At 45.0% G+C, this 21,719-nt stretch overlaps 1 protein-coding gene across 1 annotated transcript in view; it reads right to left on the bottom strand.

Moving 5' to 3' along the window:
- Positions 1 to 11,239, bottom strand: part of PDE8B (phosphodiesterase 8B) — a 286,597-nt gene extending 275,358 nt beyond the window's left edge. The window contains exon 1 of the mRNA XM_061187930.1: positions 11,184 to 11,239. Coding sequence (XP_061043913.1) covers positions 11,184 to 11,207 — 24 coding nt within the window. The 5' untranslated portion in view covers positions 11,208 to 11,239. The remainder of the gene's footprint in view (positions 1 to 11,183) is intronic.
- Positions 11,240 to 21,719: the final 10,480 nt, after the last annotated feature.

The raw sequence follows: 21,719 nt of genomic DNA, 5'->3' as shown, positions 1-21,719 counted from the left end.
AAAAATCAATTGTATTCTATATACTAACAATGAACAATTGGAAATTGAAATTTAAAATACTATTTACAATGATATTTAAAAGCATAAAAGTTTCTCTCTACATCTCCACATTGAAAGCTATAAAACACTGCTGAGAGAAATTAAGAAGTCCTTAATAAACAGATACATATAATATTCTTGTATCAGAAGACTTTATATTGCTGAGATGTCAATTCTCTCTCAATTGATCAATAGATTCAATACAATTCTAATCAAAACCCCAGCAGGTTTTGTTGTTGTTGTTGTTAGAAACTGTCAAGGCGATTCTAAAATTTGTGTATAAATGCAAAAGACTCAGAATAGCCAAATGAATTCTGAAAAAGAACAAAGTTGGAAGATAAACAATACTTGATTTTGAGATTTAATATAAAGCTATAGTAATTAAGACAGAGTGGTATTGTCATAAGGATAGTGTCCACATACAGACTCAGGTTATGAGAGTCAATTAATTTGCAATGAAAGTGCCAAGATACTTCAATGGAGAAAATACAACCTTTTCAACAAATGGTGGTGGAATGACTGGATATCCATATACAAAAACAAAACACAAACAAGCAACCCTCATCCCTTACCTTACACCAAACGCAAATATTAACTAGAAATAGATCATAGAACTAAAGAAGCTAAAACTAAACACAGGAGAAAATCTTTACGAACTTGAAGGAGGCAAAGATTACTTAGAAAGAATGTAAACTGCATAACCCATAAAAGAAAAAAAACTTGATAAACTGGAATTCAGCAAAAGTGTAAAAGTGTGCTCCTTTGAAGATAATTTTAAGAAAATAAAAAGGCAAGCCACAGACTGGAAGAAATATATATTCAAAGATGTATCCAGAATATATAAAGAATTCTTATAATCAGTAACCAAAAGACAACTCAATTAAAAATTGGGCAAAAAGTTTGGAACAGACACTTCACAATACAAGACATTAAAATAGCCAGTAAGCACATGAAAAAAAATGCTCAGCATCATTATTAGTCATTAGTGAAATGCAAATAAAGCCACAATGAGATATCACTATACATCCTCCAAAATGGCTATAAATGGAAGAGGCTGACAATACCAAGTGACAACAAGGATGTGGAACAACTGGAACTCTCATACATTGCTGCTGGGAACGTAAACAGTCTGACAGTTTCTTATTAAACATACACTTACCTTACAACCATGAGATTTCAATTCTAGGCACTCACCCAAGAGAAATGAAAATATATGCCCAGAGGCTTGTCTAGAGCAGTGCTTAAAATAATAGCCCGAAACTAGAAATAACCCAAATGTTCATTACCAGGTGAGTAAATAAATTGTAGTACATCCATAAAACAGACTACAACTCAATGATAAAATGTGACAAACTAATTGATATACACAGTAATATGGACGAATCTCAAAATCATTACACTGGGTGAAAGAAGACAGACACAAAAGGCTCATGTATGATTTTCTTGATATTAAATTCTAAAAAAGATAAATCTAGTCTATTGGAATAAAAAGAAGACAAGTGACTACTTGAGGTCTATGGTGGGGTTGAGAACTGACTGGGCAGGAGCACAAGGGAGGGGGTGACAGAACTGTTCTATATCTAGACTGCAGTAATGATTCATGGACATATTCTGTGATTGCATACTTTGCCCCAACCAGCAAACTGTACACTTCAAAGGTATATATATATATATTTTTAAACTTGCAACATTTGCCTGATGTTATAGACTGAAGTGTGCCCCCCAAAATTCAAAGGTTGAGGTCTTAACCCTCAATGACTATACTTGGAGATAGGGCTTTTAAGGAGGTAATTAAGATTAATGAGGTTATAAGGGTGGGGCCCTAATCTGATAGGACTGGTGCCCTTAGAAGGAGACACCATAGAGCTCTCCGTGAGCACACAGAAAAAAGGCCCTATAAAGACATAGCAAGGGCTTCCCTGGTGGCGCAGTGGTTGAGAATCTGCCTGCCAATGCAGGGGACACAGGTTCAAGCCCTGGTCCGGGAAGATCCCACGTGCTGTGGAGCAACTAAGCCCATGAGCCACAACTACTGAGCCTGTGCTCTAGAACCTGTGAGCCACAACTACTGAAGCCTGTGCACCTACAGCCTGTGCTCCACAACAAGAGAAGCCACCGCAATGAGAAGCACCCTAACTAGAGAAAGCCCGTGCACAGCAACAAAGACCCAATGCAGAAAAAAATAAATTAACTAAATAAATTTTTTAAAAAAGACACAGCAAGAAGGCAGCCATCTACAAGCCATGGAGAGAAGCCTCCCAGAAACTAACCCTGATGGCACCTTGGTCTTGGACTTCTAGTCTTCAGAGTTGTGAGAAAATAAACATCTGTTGTTTAAACCACTCAGCCTATGGTATGAGCAATATACCTGAGTATCGAGCACAAGAAAATAAACTCACCATTCCTTACTAATCATGTTATTCTTGAGCCTATTTTGCCTTTAGCTGATTGAAGTTTTTCTGGAATATGTGTTGAGAGGCCAGCAGTTGTTTTAATTCTGTAGAAGGCCTTGGCCAACAGATCAGACAGCTGATGCATATGTTAGACCCCAAGTGATGGTGGGATTTTCAGACCTGTGAAAGCAGTCATTGAAACGACTGATATCATTGGGACCAAGTGAAAGGAAGCTCACAAGAGCACCTCTGTCACACCCAGGTGTGTGTCAGGTCATGTATCAGTGAAAGAGTTGCTTTCTCTTGGCTTTTGGTTGTGCCTCACTTGGCGATGGCACCAAATCCATGGATGGTGGGCTTCTCTTTTTCTCTCTACCATCCCAGTTATCAGATACATTTCTGCAACCAATGATTCCATCAGTTCTCATCTGTCCACTGATTAGGTTCATTTATTTAGAGCGATATTTTTCAGCTAACAAACTATGATCCACCTTTCTCCTTTAAAACTATCTTAGGGGCCCTCAAAGGTTGGTTATGAGGAAAGGCTTCCAGGTGGAGGTGGACCTTTATTTGGACCAAGGCTTCACCCTGGCTCCCCTCAGCCTATTCTCAATACAGCAGCCAGCATGATCCTCCTACAGCTTAAGTCAGGCTCCATCACTCCCATCTGGCTCAGAGTCTTTACAGCAGATGACAAGGTCCTCAGCGGCCTGACCCTCTGTGACCTCTCTGACCTCAGCTTCTACCTGCCACACTGGCCTCCTTGCTGTACCTTGAACATGTGGTGCTCCCTCAGGGCCTTTGCACCTGCTATTTCTCCTGCTTGGAACACGTTTCCTAACTATCCCCGTGGCTCGCTCCCCATTTCCTTCGGGTCTCGGCTCAAATGTTACCTTTCCAGGGAGGCCTTCTCTGACCTCCCTAGTGAATAAACCAACATTCCCCACCCCACCTTAGGGAGTCCTTTCCGGCTTTATCTTCGCCCTGGTGCTCTTTCTCCCTAGCACATACTGCTCTCTGACATGCTTGCTTTCTCTTGATTCGCTCTCTCGTTCTTTACCAACTCCCCACACCAGAAGGTAAGCACCAAAGGAGAGAAACTTTGTCTGGCACATGCGGGATGCTCAGTAGTAACTTGTCGCGTGGACAGTGGAAACCTGCTCCTTTTATAGAATAGAAGTCAGAGGAGAGAAGCTACCATCCTCGGCTGCCTTCATCCTCCTCTGCCACCCACAGCTCTCCCTGGCCTCCAGATCTCGCTCAGACAGAAACTGAGAAAAATCCTGCAGACGAGCATATGAGGCAGGGCTTCGGGATGAAATAAGAATGTCAGCTACATGTGGGCCGAGGCAAGAGGCCATCCGGTGTTTGAGGCAGGTGGGTAGGATAATCCAGTGGCCCCTGGGCTCCCTCCCTCCCTCCTCCTGAGGGCTACACTTTCCACCAGGGCTTTCTCAGATGGACTGACCGAACTGGAACAGCCTGACAAGAGACTGGTTCTCTCGGCCCTCAGGCCACCCACGCAGGGCCTGGAGCAGACAGAGGCTTGTCCACCACCTCCAGCATCCCAGACAACATCGTCATTGTCCTCTGTGTGCCGTGATACAAAAGGGTTGGGACACAGTGCTTTTCCCTTCCTCCAGACGCCTTCCCCTCTCCTCCTTCCACTCTCCTCTCCCATGTTCCTGCTTGTTTTCCTCTCTTGTGCAATCCCAGCAGCTGTGGCATATTTTCTGCTATTGCAGAGATCAATGGGGGAGCTATGGCCCTTCCAACAGAATGGATTCCCACAATGTGAGTGACAGCATGTTGAGAACTTCCGTGCCTGCTGCATTAAAAGATCTGAAATGCCCTTCCTTAAACAGAAAAACCTGCTCAACAAAAGACAGATGGTGAAAATACCTCAGTGGCCACTGTCCCTCGGAAAATGCCATTCTGAGATAAAACTGAGTTTTTCCTCTTTGAGACATAAAAATGTGTATTGCAGAACGATGCTCTTCAGGCACATATGCCATTCAATGGGTTGTTTGACAAGGAGGCTCATAGTAAATGCTTTGTCGATGTTATTTATCTTAGTCTTCCTCATATCACCACCACCAGCCAGGACAGGATCTAGAACTCCCCCAGCCTTCTAAAGCACTCTTGGGTTACTAAGAAGATCTTTGTGCAGTTTTCAAAATAGAGGAGACTTGATGAGGAATTGAATTTTCCTCTTCACATTCCATTCCTTTGCAAGGAAAATGGCCTTGAATTTTCCTTTTAAAAATGCTAAATGGAACTAGAAAAAAAGATCCTAGAAACTTAGAAAAATCATTTGTTTTCCTATTATTTAATCAGCCATGGCCTCCTAACACATGTACAAGGGTAAAGAACTCATGCAGTGTTAATGCATTTATGAGGTCACCTTCTTAGCAACGTCCCAACCACTCTTGGTAATGCTCTCCATAGATCTCACTCAGGAGCACTCATATTTGCAATGCAGGATATTGGCTGGCCATGTGTTTTAGATGATTGCCTTTTCATCCATTTATACTTCCATTTAATTTTCCTAATCATCTAGGGAAAACTTTGAAATCCCTTTCAAAGATCAAAACCAGGGCTGGGACTAGGGCAAGGCAGCTAGACTGCAATTTTAAGGAGGCACTCACTCTCAGATGCTGGCCCTGCCCTTGAAGACCTCCTTAAATTTTGCAGCCTAGGCTCCTCACTCTCAGGGTCATGCAAGTGACTCTGTCACCAATCTGGAAGCTGGGGTCAGACAATACCTTGGTCAGGGAATGTGTGTGCAGGGGAAATTAAACTGCTTGGGAGGCAGGAGACCTATGTTCCAGTCCCCTCTTTACCACTTTTGCCATATTCCATCAAATCTAAGATACCACTGATTGTACAAAACACCATCACTTGATGTACCATCAGGAAAAAAAAATGCTGCCCATTAAACTATGACATAATGGCATAATGACAATCGTGTAAGATACAAGAATTGGCCTCACTAGCCTCTCACAGCCTTGAATTTTTTCATCTGTACTGAGGGATTAGACAATTTCTCCTGCCTTCAGTTTAATCACTTGACGTGATAGGTAATCCTTTTGCACATATCTCAATAATAAAACATAAATCTAGCTCTATGTACTTGTGGGTATCTTTTCTTTATTAAAAGTATTTGGCTGCTACTTTGCAAAAAAAAAAAAAACACAAAGAAAACAGAACTGAAATTGCGTCATTCCTCCAATGACAAATATTTGCTTTATCAATATCAAATTTATACCCCATGCTCTATTTCCTTGACTCTCTTTGTAACCATGTAAACAATAACTTTTTGTTTCAGTGCCAAATCACAGTGTAACTTTTTTGAAGTCATCTTAATCAGCGATTAAACTCAAGATATGTATTACCAACAATGTACCTATCTCATTGAAAAGTTGAAAACATCAGAAGCTAAAACTCAGTAGATCAATTCACAGGCAATGACAAATACATCACAATCACTGCCAGGCCAACAGCAATTGATGAGGTGCTGCCCCACCAGCAGTAGTCACAGATCCAGATGAGTAATCAATTCACAACACACTTGACTTTAATCTAGCACTGCCCTTCCTTAGCTTCATAGCAGGAAAAAGGATGGGAAACACAGTATGTATCTGCTGTCTCATAGGAAGGCCAGCAACTACTCCCGATGCAGAGTCTTGGCCTCCCTCTACCACAGTGGGGATGAACACAGTTGCTAGGGATGATGTGTATGGTTCACCCTGCCCCAAAGAAGCCACAGCCTTGGTTTCCTATTGGTCTCTATATTGCTCTAGTCCTGCAGGCCTAAGGCCACGTGACCGCTCCACGTTCTCCCAGTCCCAGGGCAGTCCCAGGAATCTAGAGTTTCACAATAATCAAGATAGATAATCCACCCGAGGTATAGAGCAATCCACACTTATCTTAACCCCTTATGTTTCCAAGGAAAAGTTGCTGTGAGAAGGTAAGTCTGCGGTCATCTTCCCAGGCAGGTTAATGGGAAAATGTTCCTAACTCTCAGGTGCCATTGACTGCAAAACACACCCTGATTCCAGGGGCATTAAAATTGGCAAGGGTACATCTTAGAAAAACTGAAATGCTGCTTTTACATATCATTTTAATTGCCAACCCTAGCTGCCACAACTGAAATGGGGATGATCATTTTAATGAGCTATTTAAGGGAATATCTCTTGTGTTCCTTTGCAGCTTTCAAATTGAATTATGAGCCTATGACTTTAATGTGTGTGAGCTGTTGGATTCTGACAATGGTCATGCAATGACTATCATACTAGGGCACACATGGAAGCCCTGGGAGCTCCAGGAACAGAGCCTCTGGGTTGTCTGTGCCTCTGGGGTGCAGCCTGGGGCAGGGCACACTGAGGCTGAAAGGCTCCGTGAGCTTCTGAAGTTGCAAAAATAATAATAGTCAACCATTTTTGACTCCCCTAGTATATGCCAAGCACTTTACATACCTCATCTCATTTAATTGGCACAATAACCCAGTGAGGTAAGTATTACTCTTCCCATTGTACAGATGAGGAAATTCTGCTGGTGAGTGATGGAGCTGGGATTAGAAGTCAGGCAGCCTGCTTCAGGACGCAGGCTCTTAACCACCATGCTTACCACCTCTCACCTACAGTCACCCTGTCTCACATGAGATTCACTGTCACTGATGAAAGGTTACTTGATACAAGTAGTAATATTGAGCCCCTTTAAAGAACACCCAGGGAATTAAAAAACAACACTTTTTTTTAGGCAATGGGGGACATGCAATAGGAAGAGAGAGAGGATTCCATGACGTAGCTTCAGAAACATATTGCCCTTAAATAAAAACAGGGTGCCTACACCTCAGTATGTGCCATCTGACAGAGACAGTGTATTATGGGCTGAATTGTGTCCCCCCAGATTCACAGGCTGAAGTCCTAGCCCCTACTACCTCTGAGTGTAACAGTATTTGCAGAGAAGTCCTTTTAAAAGATAACTAACATTAAATGAGGTCATTAGGATAGGTCCTAATCCAGTACAACTGGTACCTTTATAAAAAGAGAGCAGGACACAGATTTGCATGTGAGATAAGGCCACATACAAATCAATCTCAGAAACCTGGGGTACCAAAAATGGGTATTTTAGGAGTTCATGTGTCATTAGGTGAACCCATATTAAATTTCTGTTTGTGTAGGTAAAAAAATGGTCAAATATGGACAGTTTTATTTGTTCATCTTCTAATTATACATATTTGCAGAAAAGACCTTGGAACCAACAAGTCCTACCACCCCTAGTTTATAAATGATAGACATGAGACCCATTCAGATGCACTGATTTATCAAAAGCCCAAAAACGTGTTAGCAGAAGAACTGGACCCCAAACCAGAAACTACATTTCCTTTTGTGAAGGCAAGTTGGCAGTATCTATTAAAAAGTACATATCAAATAGTAACCATGCTCTTTCACATAACAATTCCACCCCTAGGAACTGACCTACCAGAAACATCTGAATAGGTGTGCAGAAATATATAGATAAGAAGACCCACAATGCCAGCCCCATATGTGATGTGAAAATTTAGAAAGAATCCAAATGCCGACTCATGGGGAATTGGTTAAATCAATGATAGTTCATCCATCTGCACTCAAATCTATGTACCGGGGACTTCCCTGGTGGTGCAGTGGCTAAGAATCCGCCTGCCAATGCAGGGGTCACGGGCCGATCCCTGGACCAGGAAGATCCCACATGCTGTGGAGCAACTAAGCCCACGCACCACAACTACTGAGCCTGTACTCTAGGGCCTGCGTGTCACAACTACTGAGCCCACATGCTGCAACTACTGAAGCCCATGCACCTAGAGCCTGTGCTCCACAACAAGAGAAGCCACTGCAAGGAGAAGCCCACGCACAGCAACAAAGAGTATCCCCCGCTTGCCTCACCTAGAGAAAGCCCGTGTGCAGCAACGAAGATACAAATGCAGCCAATAAATTAATTAATTAATTAATTAAAGTAAGAGTAGTAATTAAAAAAAAAAAATCTATGTACCATAGTTAAAAAGAAAGAGGTCACTCTCTTTGCTCATGTTAAAAGATGCCCAAATCATATTAAAAGCAAGAAAGGATACCTAGAAAAAGAAAATAAAAATACAACTCACAAAAGATGTATTAATATCCATGCACTGAGGGGTACAAAGTACCCAACACTCAGCAGGCACTTTTGACCCTCCCCACCTCCTCCATCTTGCATATCTTTTGAATTATCGCAATGAACTCAAGGAGCTGGTCCGTTCTACCGCCTACCAGCTGGGTGATCTCGGGCAAGAAGCTTCAGTTCCCCCGCCAGTAAGGTTGAAAGAAATTATAGCACTTCCTTCAGAAGTTGTTGATAGGATTTCGTGAGACTAGGTACATAAAGTGCTTAGAACAATGCTTGGCAGATAGTAAGTGCTTAACAGATATGCACCATTATGGTAATGATGATGTTATTCATCTCTGGAACCTGAAGAAACAAGGTTTCTTTAGTTCGTATTGTATTTACTCTGCTTTTTTAAATCTCCCTTAAAAAATTATCTTGTAAGAAAACATAATAAATCATCCTGCTTATTTCCCTGCCTGAAATTAAATAAAAAGGCAGTGCTTTTTAAAGCAGTGCTTACCCCGATAAACTCTAGCAATATTAGGCATTCCGATACTTAATGTAGCGTCTAAAGACAATTTCATTATTTCATTACTAAACTGATAAACTGCTTTTCTGAGAAGTTAATATTAACAGAGTCATTCCCAGGTAAATAAATTGTTTATCAGGTATAACCCAAGATGCCTCCATGAAGTATGCAGTATACCCAGCCCTCTTCTGTTGAGGGATCAGTTTGGGCCTTCTCCTCTACTCATTTAGGTAACAGGGTGGCTATGGCACAGGTCTTTCAAATGCACAGAAAGAACCTTTTATGTAACCATACTCTAACTTACAACAGGACTTTCTATTTGAGGTCCTTCCCAGGGCATTCTAAGTATTAACTGAACCAGCCAGGCTTATTTCCACAGACCTTAAACCTGAAAGATTTGTGCAGCCCTATAAACAGACTGGAATTAAAATACAGTTCACCCACATTCTGATTCTGATCTAGTATTTCTTTGGTCCGTGGATGCTCTGTGGAACCAAGCGCAATTTAGACTCCAAAGAACCACTGAGCATGGGAAGGCTATGCAAGCTTGGCAAATTACTGTTACAGAAGCTCCCAGAATTAAAGGGTCTTTTCGAGTTTTTGTGCCAGCTGAGGCCCAGACAGGTTGTGTGTCTTGCCCAAAGTTTCACAGCTGGTCAGTGGTACAGGTAGGGCTGGAACCCAGGTAGTAGCTTTCCAATAGAGATGCTCCTTCCCCTGCTGGTAAATTATCATTCTTCCGTTTTTGCTTCTTGGAAAACCGGGCAAAGTTAAAACAGTTCATTCAGGGTCAGAGGGGCAGTCAAGTAGAACTGGCGATGCTAACCAGCAGATTATAAAATCCTAGAGGGCGGGTCCTCTGCCCCTCATCTACCCCCACGGGCGGGCCCTGTGTAAATGTTCTTGCTGATTGTCTCCCAACACACAGTTTAGAGGAAGTTTCTCTTCTAGGTTAGCACTACGCGTTCAACTTCAGGTTCTGACACACGCGTCTGTGATTATCAGAGCAGGCACGCCCCCCAGTGCCCCGACCTGGCGGCCCGCAAAGGTTGAGGGGGCCATAGCCACCACCCAACCGCGGTGGTCTTGCAGCCCTAGCAACTCGAAGCTCGCCCATAGCAACTCGTCAGCGACTTTTTTCTGGTTTTGGCAACCTGGAGACGGTAAACTGGTATCAGATTGAGCCGGAAGCAGAATGGTTGGGCACGGCTAGTCTTGAGGGTACAGAGCGCCTTCTGAAGGCTGAAGACCTCTCGGCAAGCCTTTGTAAATGCGGGTGCAAGCCTCCCCTCCCGCAACAGTCCAGGGACCGCGTCTACTTGATCCTGGTAACTGAGTGCGCTTCAGGTGACACTCGGATGCCCACCAGGTCACCCCCAAGTTCAGAGAGGCAGCTCTCCTGCGCAGCTTCCGCCTTGGCCGAAACGCCTCTCCTGCACGGAAGACCTTTCTCACCCGCACTTTCCTACGCCCCACAGCGTGAGCCCCTTCTCTGCACCCACATTCCATCTCCCCCACCGGAGGCGAGTGGTATAAACCTCACGCTCCGTCTGGGTGCCCAGCGAGCGCGGTCTGGGGAGGTGCGCGCGCGGGTGGGAGTGGGTCGCCCGGATCGCGGAGTCCCGGGCGCCGAAGCGCCCTGCCCTCCACCCACGCCAGAGGGCTGGGGCGGTGGGCGGTTCGCTCTCCCGGAGGGGAGGCAGCTCCGCAGCCACGGCAAGGGCGGAGGAAGGCAGGGGCACCGCGATCGCGCGGAGACCGCGTGGGAAACTCGGGGCGCAACAGGAGTCAGTGCAGCTGGCCCGACGTAGCAGCAGGTCGGCTAGTGCCAGGGAAAGCGTCACACATATGCCGACCGCGCTGTTGGTGGGCGATTGGTATTATTCGGAATTATAAACCGGGCGGTTACAGCAGACACTCGAGGTGCTCCCCTCCTGGGAAGGAAGAAGGGAGTTGGGCACCAGGACACGGAGAGACCGGGGGTGGGGGGAGCCTCTCCCTGGCTGCGGGGTGTCCTAAAGAGGTGTGAGGACAGCTCTGGGCGCGGGGGTGGGAGGGGGCGGCGCGCGGGACATGCGGACCCCACGCCCCGGGCTCACCTGGCGCGCACTCGGCGGGTCCATGCCGGCGGCGGGCGGCTGCTGGGCGCCGCGGCGGTGCCCTTGGCCCGCGCCGCAGCCCCGCACAGAGGGCACAGGGCGACCGCGCCCCGAGTCGAGGGGCTGGTCGTTCCGAGGGACTCTGGCCGCGAGCCTGAGCCTCTTTGCGCCTTCACTCCCCAGGCGCGTCCCGAGCCAGCGAGTGCCTGGGTCCTAGCGCCCCTCCCAGGGTGTGAGCCCCGACTTTGAGCCCGCTTAGCGCCCCCCCCCCCCCGGCTTTAGCTATTCCGATCCCCGCAGCGCCCCTCCCGCCCCTCGAGGGAAGTCGAGTCTCGCCTGCTCTGCCCAGTCTGGTTTCTTGGGACTCGGAATCTGGACACGGAGCTTCCTCCTCACCATGCCCATCCTTTCCACTCTCTTCTCCGTGCGCCTCTACCCCCAAGAAAACACTGAAGGATCAGATTTGCCTCATTCCTCAACTCAAATTCGTATACACTATCATTTTAAAGAGATTCTAATGTCAGAGACATTAGTCATAGATAGATAGATAGATAGATAGATAGATAGATAGATAGATAGATAGATAGAGATCGTTCTTCCTCAAAGTTAAAGGAGGACTTTTGTATTCAAATGAATTTGTAAAGGACACCTGATTATGTGTCTGTTGCGGGGCGGGATAGGCTGGTGAGGGGGTGTTGTCCCTCAGCCTTAATCGTGCGGACAATTTACCAACGCGAGTCAAACGTGGATCAAGCCAAAGGCACTGCTACCCTTAGCGCCCCTCCCAATGTATTTTGGGAGCTGGAATCAAAGGCCTGGGCAGATACTATTAAGCTTTCAGGCACTTTGAAAAAGTAATGAATCGGGCCCAATTAAATCCTTCAGCTGTGAATAAGCCTGGCATCCAGCTGTGGTTATTATCACACCTGCCCCATACCTGGCTCCTCTAGGGGGACGGATTTCTAACAAAGACCTAGGGAGCATTTACAAAGGCCTTTCCTCTCTCAACTGCCCACAGGGCTGAGTCAGTCCAGCCAAAACCAAGATCAACAACAGCAATCTTTTCCGGCTGACTTTCTCATCCAGAGAGGCTGATGCGATTTCTAATGGCAGAAAAGGAAAACAAGTCATTTTTAGAAGTAAAACCTAGTGCATAGGACACGGAAAGAGACAAGGAAAAACATTATTATTTTAGTGTTAGCCATAATCTATAAAGGCCAACCATAAGGCATGAGAGCAGTATGAATATAGCCTTTATTGTCTTTTTCTAAGGAGCTCAAAGCCTTTTCCCTCAACAGCACTTCTCTCTGTGTGAACAGACTCTAAGATGGCCTCCAGTTATCCCTACCTCCGGGCGTTCATGCCTTTGTGGACTCCCCTCCCCTTGAGTGTCAGGTAACCTGTGACTTGCTTCCTATCCATAAAGTACGGTAAAGGTGATGGGGATGTCACTTCAGTGATTATGGTACACAGTCTCGCTAGGAAACGCTCTCTCTTGCTGGTTTTGATGGAGCAAACAGCCATGTTGGGGAGGCCCTTTGTGGCAAGGAACCGAGGGGGCCTCTGGCCTAGAGCCAATAAGAAACTGAGGCCCTTAGTTCAACAAACTGAAAAGAACTAAGTCCTGCCAACAACCAGGAGAGCCCAAAACTGAACCCTTCCCTAGCTGACCCTTGAGATGAGACTGTAGCCCCAGCTAACACAGAGGACCTGTATATCCAACTGTGTGTTGTGAGACAATCAGCTCAACTGCTGACCCACAGAAACTGTGAGATAATTTATGTGTGTGTTTAAGCCACTAAATTTGTGGTAATGTGTTATGTACAACAGCAAAACTAATACACTTCCTTCTTCCACAGACGGAAAAGTAAGGCAAAGAAGATTAGGTAGAAGGGTTAAGGTCACTGAAATCAGAAGCATAATCTATCATTATTTCACAATCATAGCCTTTTAAGGCCCTGTATAGACAAGGAAAAGCAGAACAGCAAAGACATCAGAAGGTGAAAGATCAAGTTCAGGTTGAGACTTGGGGGGTAAAGCAACACAACTTTAAGAAAGTCTGAAAATAACCCAGCAGGTAAAAGGACAGTTTGAAGAACTCAGGGGAAGTCAACCCAAGAAAAAGTACAAATATTTTCAGAAAGTAAAGGAAAAGAAAAACAATAATAACACCAAATCCTCTGAATCCCTTTTCTCATTATCTATAAAAGAAAAACAAAAGCCATATTATTCACTCCTGGAAGTGCGGGGATTTTCCAGAAGAGCTGCTCAAGAAGTACTAGGAGGCTAGCTGTGCACAGTACATGCCTGTGGCAACCAGCAGGTTGTCTACTGTTCCCGAGATACTGCCTAAAAACAGACGATGTCTCAAGACTATTAGCCAGAGTTCTGAGGGTCTGAGCGTATTTGTTAGCTTCTCAGTGTCTTTGGATGCCTACTGTTTAAAAGCTTTCTATTCCATCCCTGCTATAATATAGCAAAATCGAGCCCAACACTTAACCCTGTTGTGTACCTTGAAGGGGATTATGGAGTGATGCATGATTTTTAAAGAGAGGAAGAGAGGGAAGGAGAAAAGGGAAAGAAAGAAGGAAGGAGAAGGAAAGGGAACTAAAGTAAAGGGAAGGAAACCAAGAAGGGAGAGAACAAAGGGAAAAGAACCCAAAGCACAGAGTTCCCAGTCTAGTGGGGGAGTGGCTGGAAAGTCTACAACAACATAATGAAGCACTGTTCTCACACTTCCTGTTGCTTACTGGACATCTCTATGAGAGTCCCACCACCATTTCACAATGAAAGTTTCTGAACCAGGAAGCATCATCTCCCTACCAAATCTGATTCCTGGTGGTTAATGCCACTAACAACTCTCCCAATTCAATCCACAGCCATCTGGCTTCCCTCCTTCTCCATTGCTCTCTGAACCAACCAGCCACCTCTTCCACTGTAGTGTCACTGGCCTGTCCCTCCCTTTGCACCCCTATTGCCAGGAGTGAAACAGTGCCCATGTCTCTCCCTGGACTAAGCCAGGTAAGTAGCAATAGCCAACATGGGATGATTTAACTCAGAGGGGCTAGAGTCCAGCCCACCCCCTGCTCAGGCCCATAATGTCTCCTCCACCCAGATTTTACATGGCTTATAATTTCCTCGGAGTGGTTTTTTGTTGTTCTTGTTGTTGTTTTGGTCCTAATTGGTTCAGCATTGCTCTATCCTAAAATTTAAAACTGTAAATATTTCTATCTGTGGCAACTCTTCGTGCCTTTAAAACCTTCATAAGACTGTGTACTGTGTATCTGATGCTCTCTTCTTTGAAGAGCAACTTAACACAATGTTTACTTAGGAAGAGTAAACATTTCTGGGGTAAAAGGAAATGGGCCGCAAACACCGACTTCACCCATTCCACAGCTTTGCCTATGGCCCTATGTGTCTAGCTGTTTGGAATATGAGAGGGAGTAAGGCAGCTCCTGGTTGGTTGTTGGCTGTTGGCTTTTGGTGGCACCAGACCTGTACTGGAATCTACCTGTTTCAGGTCCATAACCCAACAAGCAGAGATACACAGGGGGGTGGCGAGGGGGAGTTGTTTTCTCATAGGGAATAAATAGAAGCCTGACCAGGACTTCCCTGGTGGTGCAGTGGTTAAGAATCCGCCTGCGAATGCAGGGGGCACGGGTTCAATCCCTGGTCCGGGAAGATCCCACATGCCGCGGAGCAACTAAGCCCGTGCGCCACAACTACTGAGCCTGCACTCTAGAGCCTGCGAGCCACAACTACTTAGCCTGTGTGCCACAACTACTGAAGCCCCAGCGCCTAGAGCCTGTGCTCCGCAACAAGAGAAGCCACCACAATGAGAAGCCCGTGCACCACAACAAAGAGCAGACCCCACTTGCCGCAACTAGAGAAAGCCCACACGCAGCAATGAAGACCCAACGCAGCCAAAAATAAATAAATAAATAAATTTATTTAAAAAGAAAAAAAGAAGCAGCAGCCTGACCACTCAGGGCTGGAAGAGCAGCAGTTATGTATCGATAACAAGACTTTGGTTCCACGGATGAGGTTAAAACAAATGGGGTGCACCATTTAGGCTCCTCTGAACATATCACTGGTCATTATTTCAAGATTGAAGATGTTGACAGTGCTGACAAGCTGGTACTTACATGATTGCCGCAATATGAAAGACCAGTACCTTCAAGTGCTACCAGCATTTGGCAATTTCTGGAGAAATTAAGTCCATGGTTTACCTTCTATGGCAATATGCGCATTAAACTCCTCTTGTAATTCTTCCATCCATTTGGTATAGCATTATCCCATTACCACCATCCCTATCCCAAACCAAAGGAATACACAGTAACATTACTGACCTTCTGACAACAGACCTCCCTTACTCTAAATATATGAGTAGATTCAGGATCCTAGCCCCAGTCTTCCCTAATCATATTGAAATCTCAGTCCAAATCTACCAAAGCCACCCTAAGGAAACCCAACACACCTCCTACAGAATTCTAGATCAGACATTCTCCAACCTGGATCCCTGTCCTCAGGAGGGCTCAAGTCAAAGAGAGAGAGGTATAGAGAGCTTTGAGTAAACCTGTCTTGTCACACGGATGGGCATTAGCCCTGTGGCCTGGAGTTACAGATCTGCAAAGATTAATTGTGGACTGGGAAGTTTAACATTACCAATAAAATCTCTCTCATCATTATTTCTCAGCAGGAGGCCAGAAGCATAAACTTGCACTTGTATCTGAAGAGAGCCCACTGTGCCCAAGTATTCCTTCGAGTGTGTTTGAGAGCCTAACTCCTCCCCCACTCACTGATACTTATATCCAATATATATAAAAAACAGATTGGAAACAAGATGAATCCATACTGCTTACATTCTAGTGGAGGAAAGAGAGACAATTAACATGAAAAAATAAAAGAAAGAAGAAGATCATTTTAGCATGAGCTGAAGATAATAAAACAAATGATTCCAATAGAAAGAGACAGAGAGAAGTGACTTTGGAAGGTCAGAGAGGGCTTCTCTGGGAGGGAATGTTTGTACTGACACATGGATTGTCCCAAGGAGCTGGGAATGCAAAGATCTGAGGGAAGAGGGTCCCAGAGAGGGGAATGGCAAATGCAAAATCCTTAAGGCTGCACAAGCTTGGTAAGTTCCAGGAAGAGACAGGAGGCCAGTGTGGGTATGGCCGGGTGCAACAAGAAGCCTGGTGACAGTGTTAGGCAGAGAAGAAACACGATACAATTGGCTTTTTGAAAAGATCACTCTGGCCACTGTGTGGAGGATCCATGCTAGGGATTCGTAGGGCAGCAGGAGGCTGTTGCCACAATCCAGGGGGAGGCGGTGATGACTAGGGAGAAAGCGGCGGAGACGGTAGAAATGATCAGGTTGGGGATGCATGGCTTTGAATATAAGGCTGACAGGACTCATGATGGAGTGCATGTGGGGAGTGGAGTGAGGAGAGAGAAGAAACAGCAAAACCCCCTAGGTTTTTGGCCTGAGCAGCTGGGTGGATGGCGGTGCCATTTACTGAGATGGGGAAGGGTGAGGAAGGAGCAGGAAAATAATGGGTGGGAAATCAAAAGCCCTGCTTTGGCCTTGTTCAGTCTGAGTCTCTATTAGACATCCAAGTGAAGATGGCAAGGAAGCAGCTGGATCTGTGTCTGGAGCTCAGTAGAAAGGTCAGGACTGGAGCCATACATTTGGGAGTCATCAGTGTGTTGATGCTTCTGTAAGCCACGGGGTGTGTAATCAGAAAGGGCAGAGAACCGCGTGCTGGGCCTGCCAACCCTTCGAGGTTCAGCAGAGGAGATACCAGCAAAGAGAGGAAGGAGCTGTGGCCCACATGATAGGAGGAAAACCCACATAAAGAGAAGGAAACTATTTAACCAACTTGTCCACTGATATGAAGAGCTAGAAAATGAAGAACTTCTGAAAGATTTTGCACAAGGACTACACAACATGGAGATTTGTACATTATAAAGATAAATTTGGTGGTGGAGGCAAGCATGGGTTGGAGAAGGCTAACAGAGGCAGGGAGACAACTAATAATCATCCAGAAGAGCAGAGGAGAGCCTGAAAGACAGCACTGGCATCAGGAATGGTGAGGGGGGAAAAACGGGAAAGAAATCCAGGGACAGAATAGGATTTGGAAACCAATGGGCTGTGAGTGGGCGACTCTGGGATGCTGGTATTTCCCACTAAGACAGGCACTGGTTGGGCAAAAGCAAGCACTCTGGTGAGCAGTTTTGAGTCAATGGGGTCTGAGGTACCTGGGGAACACACAGGAAAGATGTCTAGCCAGTAAGAGGAAACAGGTCTGCAGGTGATGGGAAATGTTGGGGTTGGAGCTAAAAATTTGGGCATCCTCAACATAAAGATACGAGAGGAAGCTCTGAGCAAGGGAGCTAAGGATCTAGCCTCGAAGGCTTTCAAGAGGTGAACAGAGAGGGCTGGACAAAGGAGACTTCAGTAGAAGGCCAGAAGGTAAGTAATCTGCCCTCTGGCCAGAGGTCCATCCCAGCCTAACATCTTCCAGGCCAAGGACAACAAAATTCTCAACACCTGAAAGACTGCAAATGGAGAGAGTTACCCCCTAACAGAACTAGTGTTCTTATAGAAAATGAAATATAGCCTCACACACACACACACACACACACACACACACACACACACACACACCCTCTTAAACCAGCAAAACTTTCTGGGGCTAGATGTTTTATCCTCCGTTAAAAAATAAAGTGGAAGGAGGAGGAAGTAAATTAAAAAAACACTTCTATTTTCCAAATTTATCTAAGAATTAAAATGCATTTTAATCAAATTCTCAAACTCTAGCAGGCTTTCTTGAAAAATGAGGGCAATATAGATAAATTAAGACATCCAGGGACTTCCCTGGTGGTCCAGTGGTTAAGACTTCACCTTCCAATGCAGGGGTGCGGGTTCAATCCCTGGATGGGGAGCTAAGATCCCACATGCCTCCGGCCAAAAAACCAAAACACAGAACAGAAACAATATTGTAACAAATTCAATAAAGACTTTAAAATGGTTCACATCAAAAAAATCTTTAAAAACAAATCCTTGCCCCTTAGATTTTGACCAACACTCTATTTCTTTTTTCCCCCTCTGCTCCTCCTCCCCAACTTATATTTTTCCTCCCATTCTTAGTCATAATACTCAAGTGAAAGACAAGAATGTACTGATTAACAAAACCTCTGGGAATGAAGCAAATTTGTAACAAAATTGCCCATGTTTTAAAACCAGCCAACCACCTTCATAAACCAGGTGGATCCGTGTTAACACACATCGTGTGGGTCCATAACAACATTTCTGAGACCTTGGACCCTATGTTCAGTTGCTAGGGGCTAAGAAAAAAAAAAAAAAAAGCAAACAAATGAGCATGGCTAAACAAAGAACCCTCCTCACACACCTTCCATTTGTTTGCAGAGTTAAAGGTAAACAGTACTGATCCTCCAAAAAAAATCGTGCAATCAATGAGGTTTTTCTAGACAGCCCCCAGCCTCCCTTGCTGTACCTGTTCTCTCCTCTCTCCTGTCCAGACACTGGCTTTGTGCCCTCCTGACCTCTTGCTCCTCTTCTCTAGGGTAAGGAAGGAATGAACCCTCCACCTGAGCTCACTGATTGGCTGATGGCACTTTGGTGTGAATGCACCTGAGTCCAAGTGTTACCTTAGCCAGTAATTTGCATCTCAAGACATTTATTTACTTACTTACTTATCTACTTACTGATACTTTCTTACTTCTGTATTCTGCGGTTGAGGGAGAAGGCATGGGTGGATGCCAGCAATAAAGTAAACAGGTGGGATAGTCCTTCAGGACTCAACTTTCTTACTGGGAGACCTCCAGCCCATGTAGGGTGCCCCCTATTGCTCCCACAGCGGCCTGCATTCTGTGTAGCCAGCACTAGCACTGCAGTTTCCTATGTCATGTCTGTAGCTCCTACCAGACTAAGCTCCTTGAGGGCTAAGTCACTGAATGAATAGATGAATGAATGAATTGAGATTGGAATGCAGGAGTTATAATGTTGCCCTTTTAAACTGCTGAAAAAGATTGAAAGATTGAAAGGAAAGATTATCCTTTATCTCCCCAACACCATTAAATGGCCTTTGTTCCTGGGAGGTCCTTTGACCTAAAAAGTACTAGAAGCAGAAAGATAAACACTGTCATTACCTGCTTCTCCTGGGTCTGAGAATGTTAGGTCCTGACCCTAACTTTGGGTTCCCCTGACCTAAGACCCCAGACTCACATTTATGTTGCTTGGTGTTCTTGATGTTTCATCCATCACGTTATTCCGATAAACAGTTATTGGGGTCTACTAAGCTCCAGGCATAGTACTGGGCATCGAGGATTCAACAATGAAGAAACCCAGCCCAATCCCAGTATTCACCAACCTCGCAATCTAGCTGAGTTACTATTTAGTGAGTTGTCCCAGCCAAAGACTCCTTCGCCAACCATGCATTCATCTATCCATCCAATCTATTTTCTGTGTTTCTTAATTCTTTTAAATTCCTGAGAACAATAGGGGTGTTTGGAACATATTTGTTAAATGAAGGCTTATCGTAGTTTGGGTTGTTTTGGAATCATATTACTAAAGCTAAAAATATTCAAAAGCTAAAAAGGATTGTGCTGGATAGTCTCTGTTTGCCCCTCCAGTTGGGCTCTCCATCCTTCCTCCCCGACCCTGGGCCCTGGGAGGCTGACCTGTAAGGAATACATCATGGGCCCCTTGGTCTCTGGCTTGCGAGAGCTGGGTTCAGCAATGGGAGGTACCAGCATAGGATGGGAGCAGGGCAGTAGCTGTGTGTCTCCATAGCAGCACAGAGCTTTCTCAGTCCCAGCATCTGCTGCATCTCTGAGCCTGTTATCATCCTCCTAGTGGCGTGTTACCATTGGCCTCTGGGTGGTAACAGCCTCTCGGCTCTCACTAGCCCATGGAAACTGCATCATCCCTTGTCGGTTTCCCGTAAGCCTGCCCACACCCATCCACACCTTTGTAGGGCAAGCCTTCATTGTTTCCTGAAGGGACTCCAATACAGAACCCATTTCTTTCAACCTCCAGAGGTGGAGTCACAAATTCCTAAAGAAAAGGGTCTACTTTCAATCTGTGGCCTTTACAGCTATTTGGACCCACATTGTGATTTTACTACTATCAGCCTACACAGACTGATTTTTGAAATATATCCTATGGGTTGGACAAAATTTTGCCAAGACAAAGGTCAGGCCTGAGATGCCAACTAAAACAAGCGCACAAGGAAACAAGTGACAAATGCTTGGCATTTCAAATTCCAAGAAGTCACAGCCAGTGGAATCAAGTTCAAATTTTGGTTGTGAGGCTGACATCTACCAATTCTAGCTCTTTCCCCAGGTCACACCCTAAATGGGACAAAGTGCCGCTTCCAAGTGACCTCCTTCTCCTTTTGTTCACAGACCTGCCTCTGCCTGGAATACCTCTCCCCCTGCCTCGGTCTGTATGTCCAATCCCTTCCCACCCTACTAGGTCTAGTGCAAATGGCTTCTCCATAAATGGTCAAGCTTTCTATGATTTTCCTGATCAGAAAATAGCTTTTTTTCCTCTAGATACTTGGAGCATTTTGTCTGTACTCATTCGTACCACATACTACTCACTTGTGTTAGAATTATGTGTCCAGGTGTTTTTCTCACTCCTAAGGCTTGAAGAGTCCTGAGGGCAGGACAATGTCTTACATATCTTTGTTGCCTCCACTGCAGTGCTTCAAAAACTGAAATTTCTAACTAAACGTTTGTCGACTAGACTAAATAAATGTATGAATTAACCACCAAAATTATTTTCACTTGGAATAGTGATATAATTTCTTCTGAGTCTCAGAAGACCAAACCATATTTCACATTTTCATCCAGAAATAGCAAATTCATAAAAGCAAATGGCACTATATTTGAGGAGAAATATTTTCAGATTGTTTCCATATGTGTTTCTATATATAACGGTTTATGCAGTATTTTAAGTCAAACTCAACACCATGTGGCCATGTATCTTAGAAGCTCATAATGACGACTTAGGTCAGAGCATAAGACAATAACAAAAAAGTTCTTAAAGATTTGTTCATTTAGCCTTCAGTTCTGCTCATTCTCTAGATATTTCCTTTCCAGGCTTGGCTCTGATGTCACTTACAGTCTGTGACCTCCGTCTTCCCCAGGCAGAACTGCTCTCTCTCCTGAGTTTTTATTGCCCTTTGTACAGAACTTTGTTATGGCTTTTATCCCACCGCTCTGCGTTATTTTTGTATCCATGTCCCAGTGAGACTAGGCGCTCCTCAAGAGCAGGGACCCAGCCTTGATCACCTACCTCTGTCTTCCCAGCACCTAGCGTGGCACCTGGCGTAGAGTGAGGACTCAAAAAATGTCCTCAGAATTGAATTGGCCTAATGCTAGCTGTGCACTTTGGCTCCAGAAACCCAACCCATGCTTCCCTTGGCTTAAAATCCTGCGACATTTATAAATTGCGTGAGATGTAGGAAAACACACACATATACCTGCCCTTTGGAAGTGGTATCCAGA

Source organism: Eubalaena glacialis, chromosome 4 (genome assembly GCF_028564815.1).
Source record: "Eubalaena glacialis isolate mEubGla1 chromosome 4, mEubGla1.1.hap2.+ XY, whole genome shotgun sequence".
NCBI classification, from domain to species: Eukaryota; Metazoa; Chordata; class Mammalia; order Artiodactyla; family Balaenidae; genus Eubalaena; species Eubalaena glacialis.
Note: the sequence above shows the minus strand (reverse complement) of the source record. Positions and strands in the feature narration are given on the sequence as shown.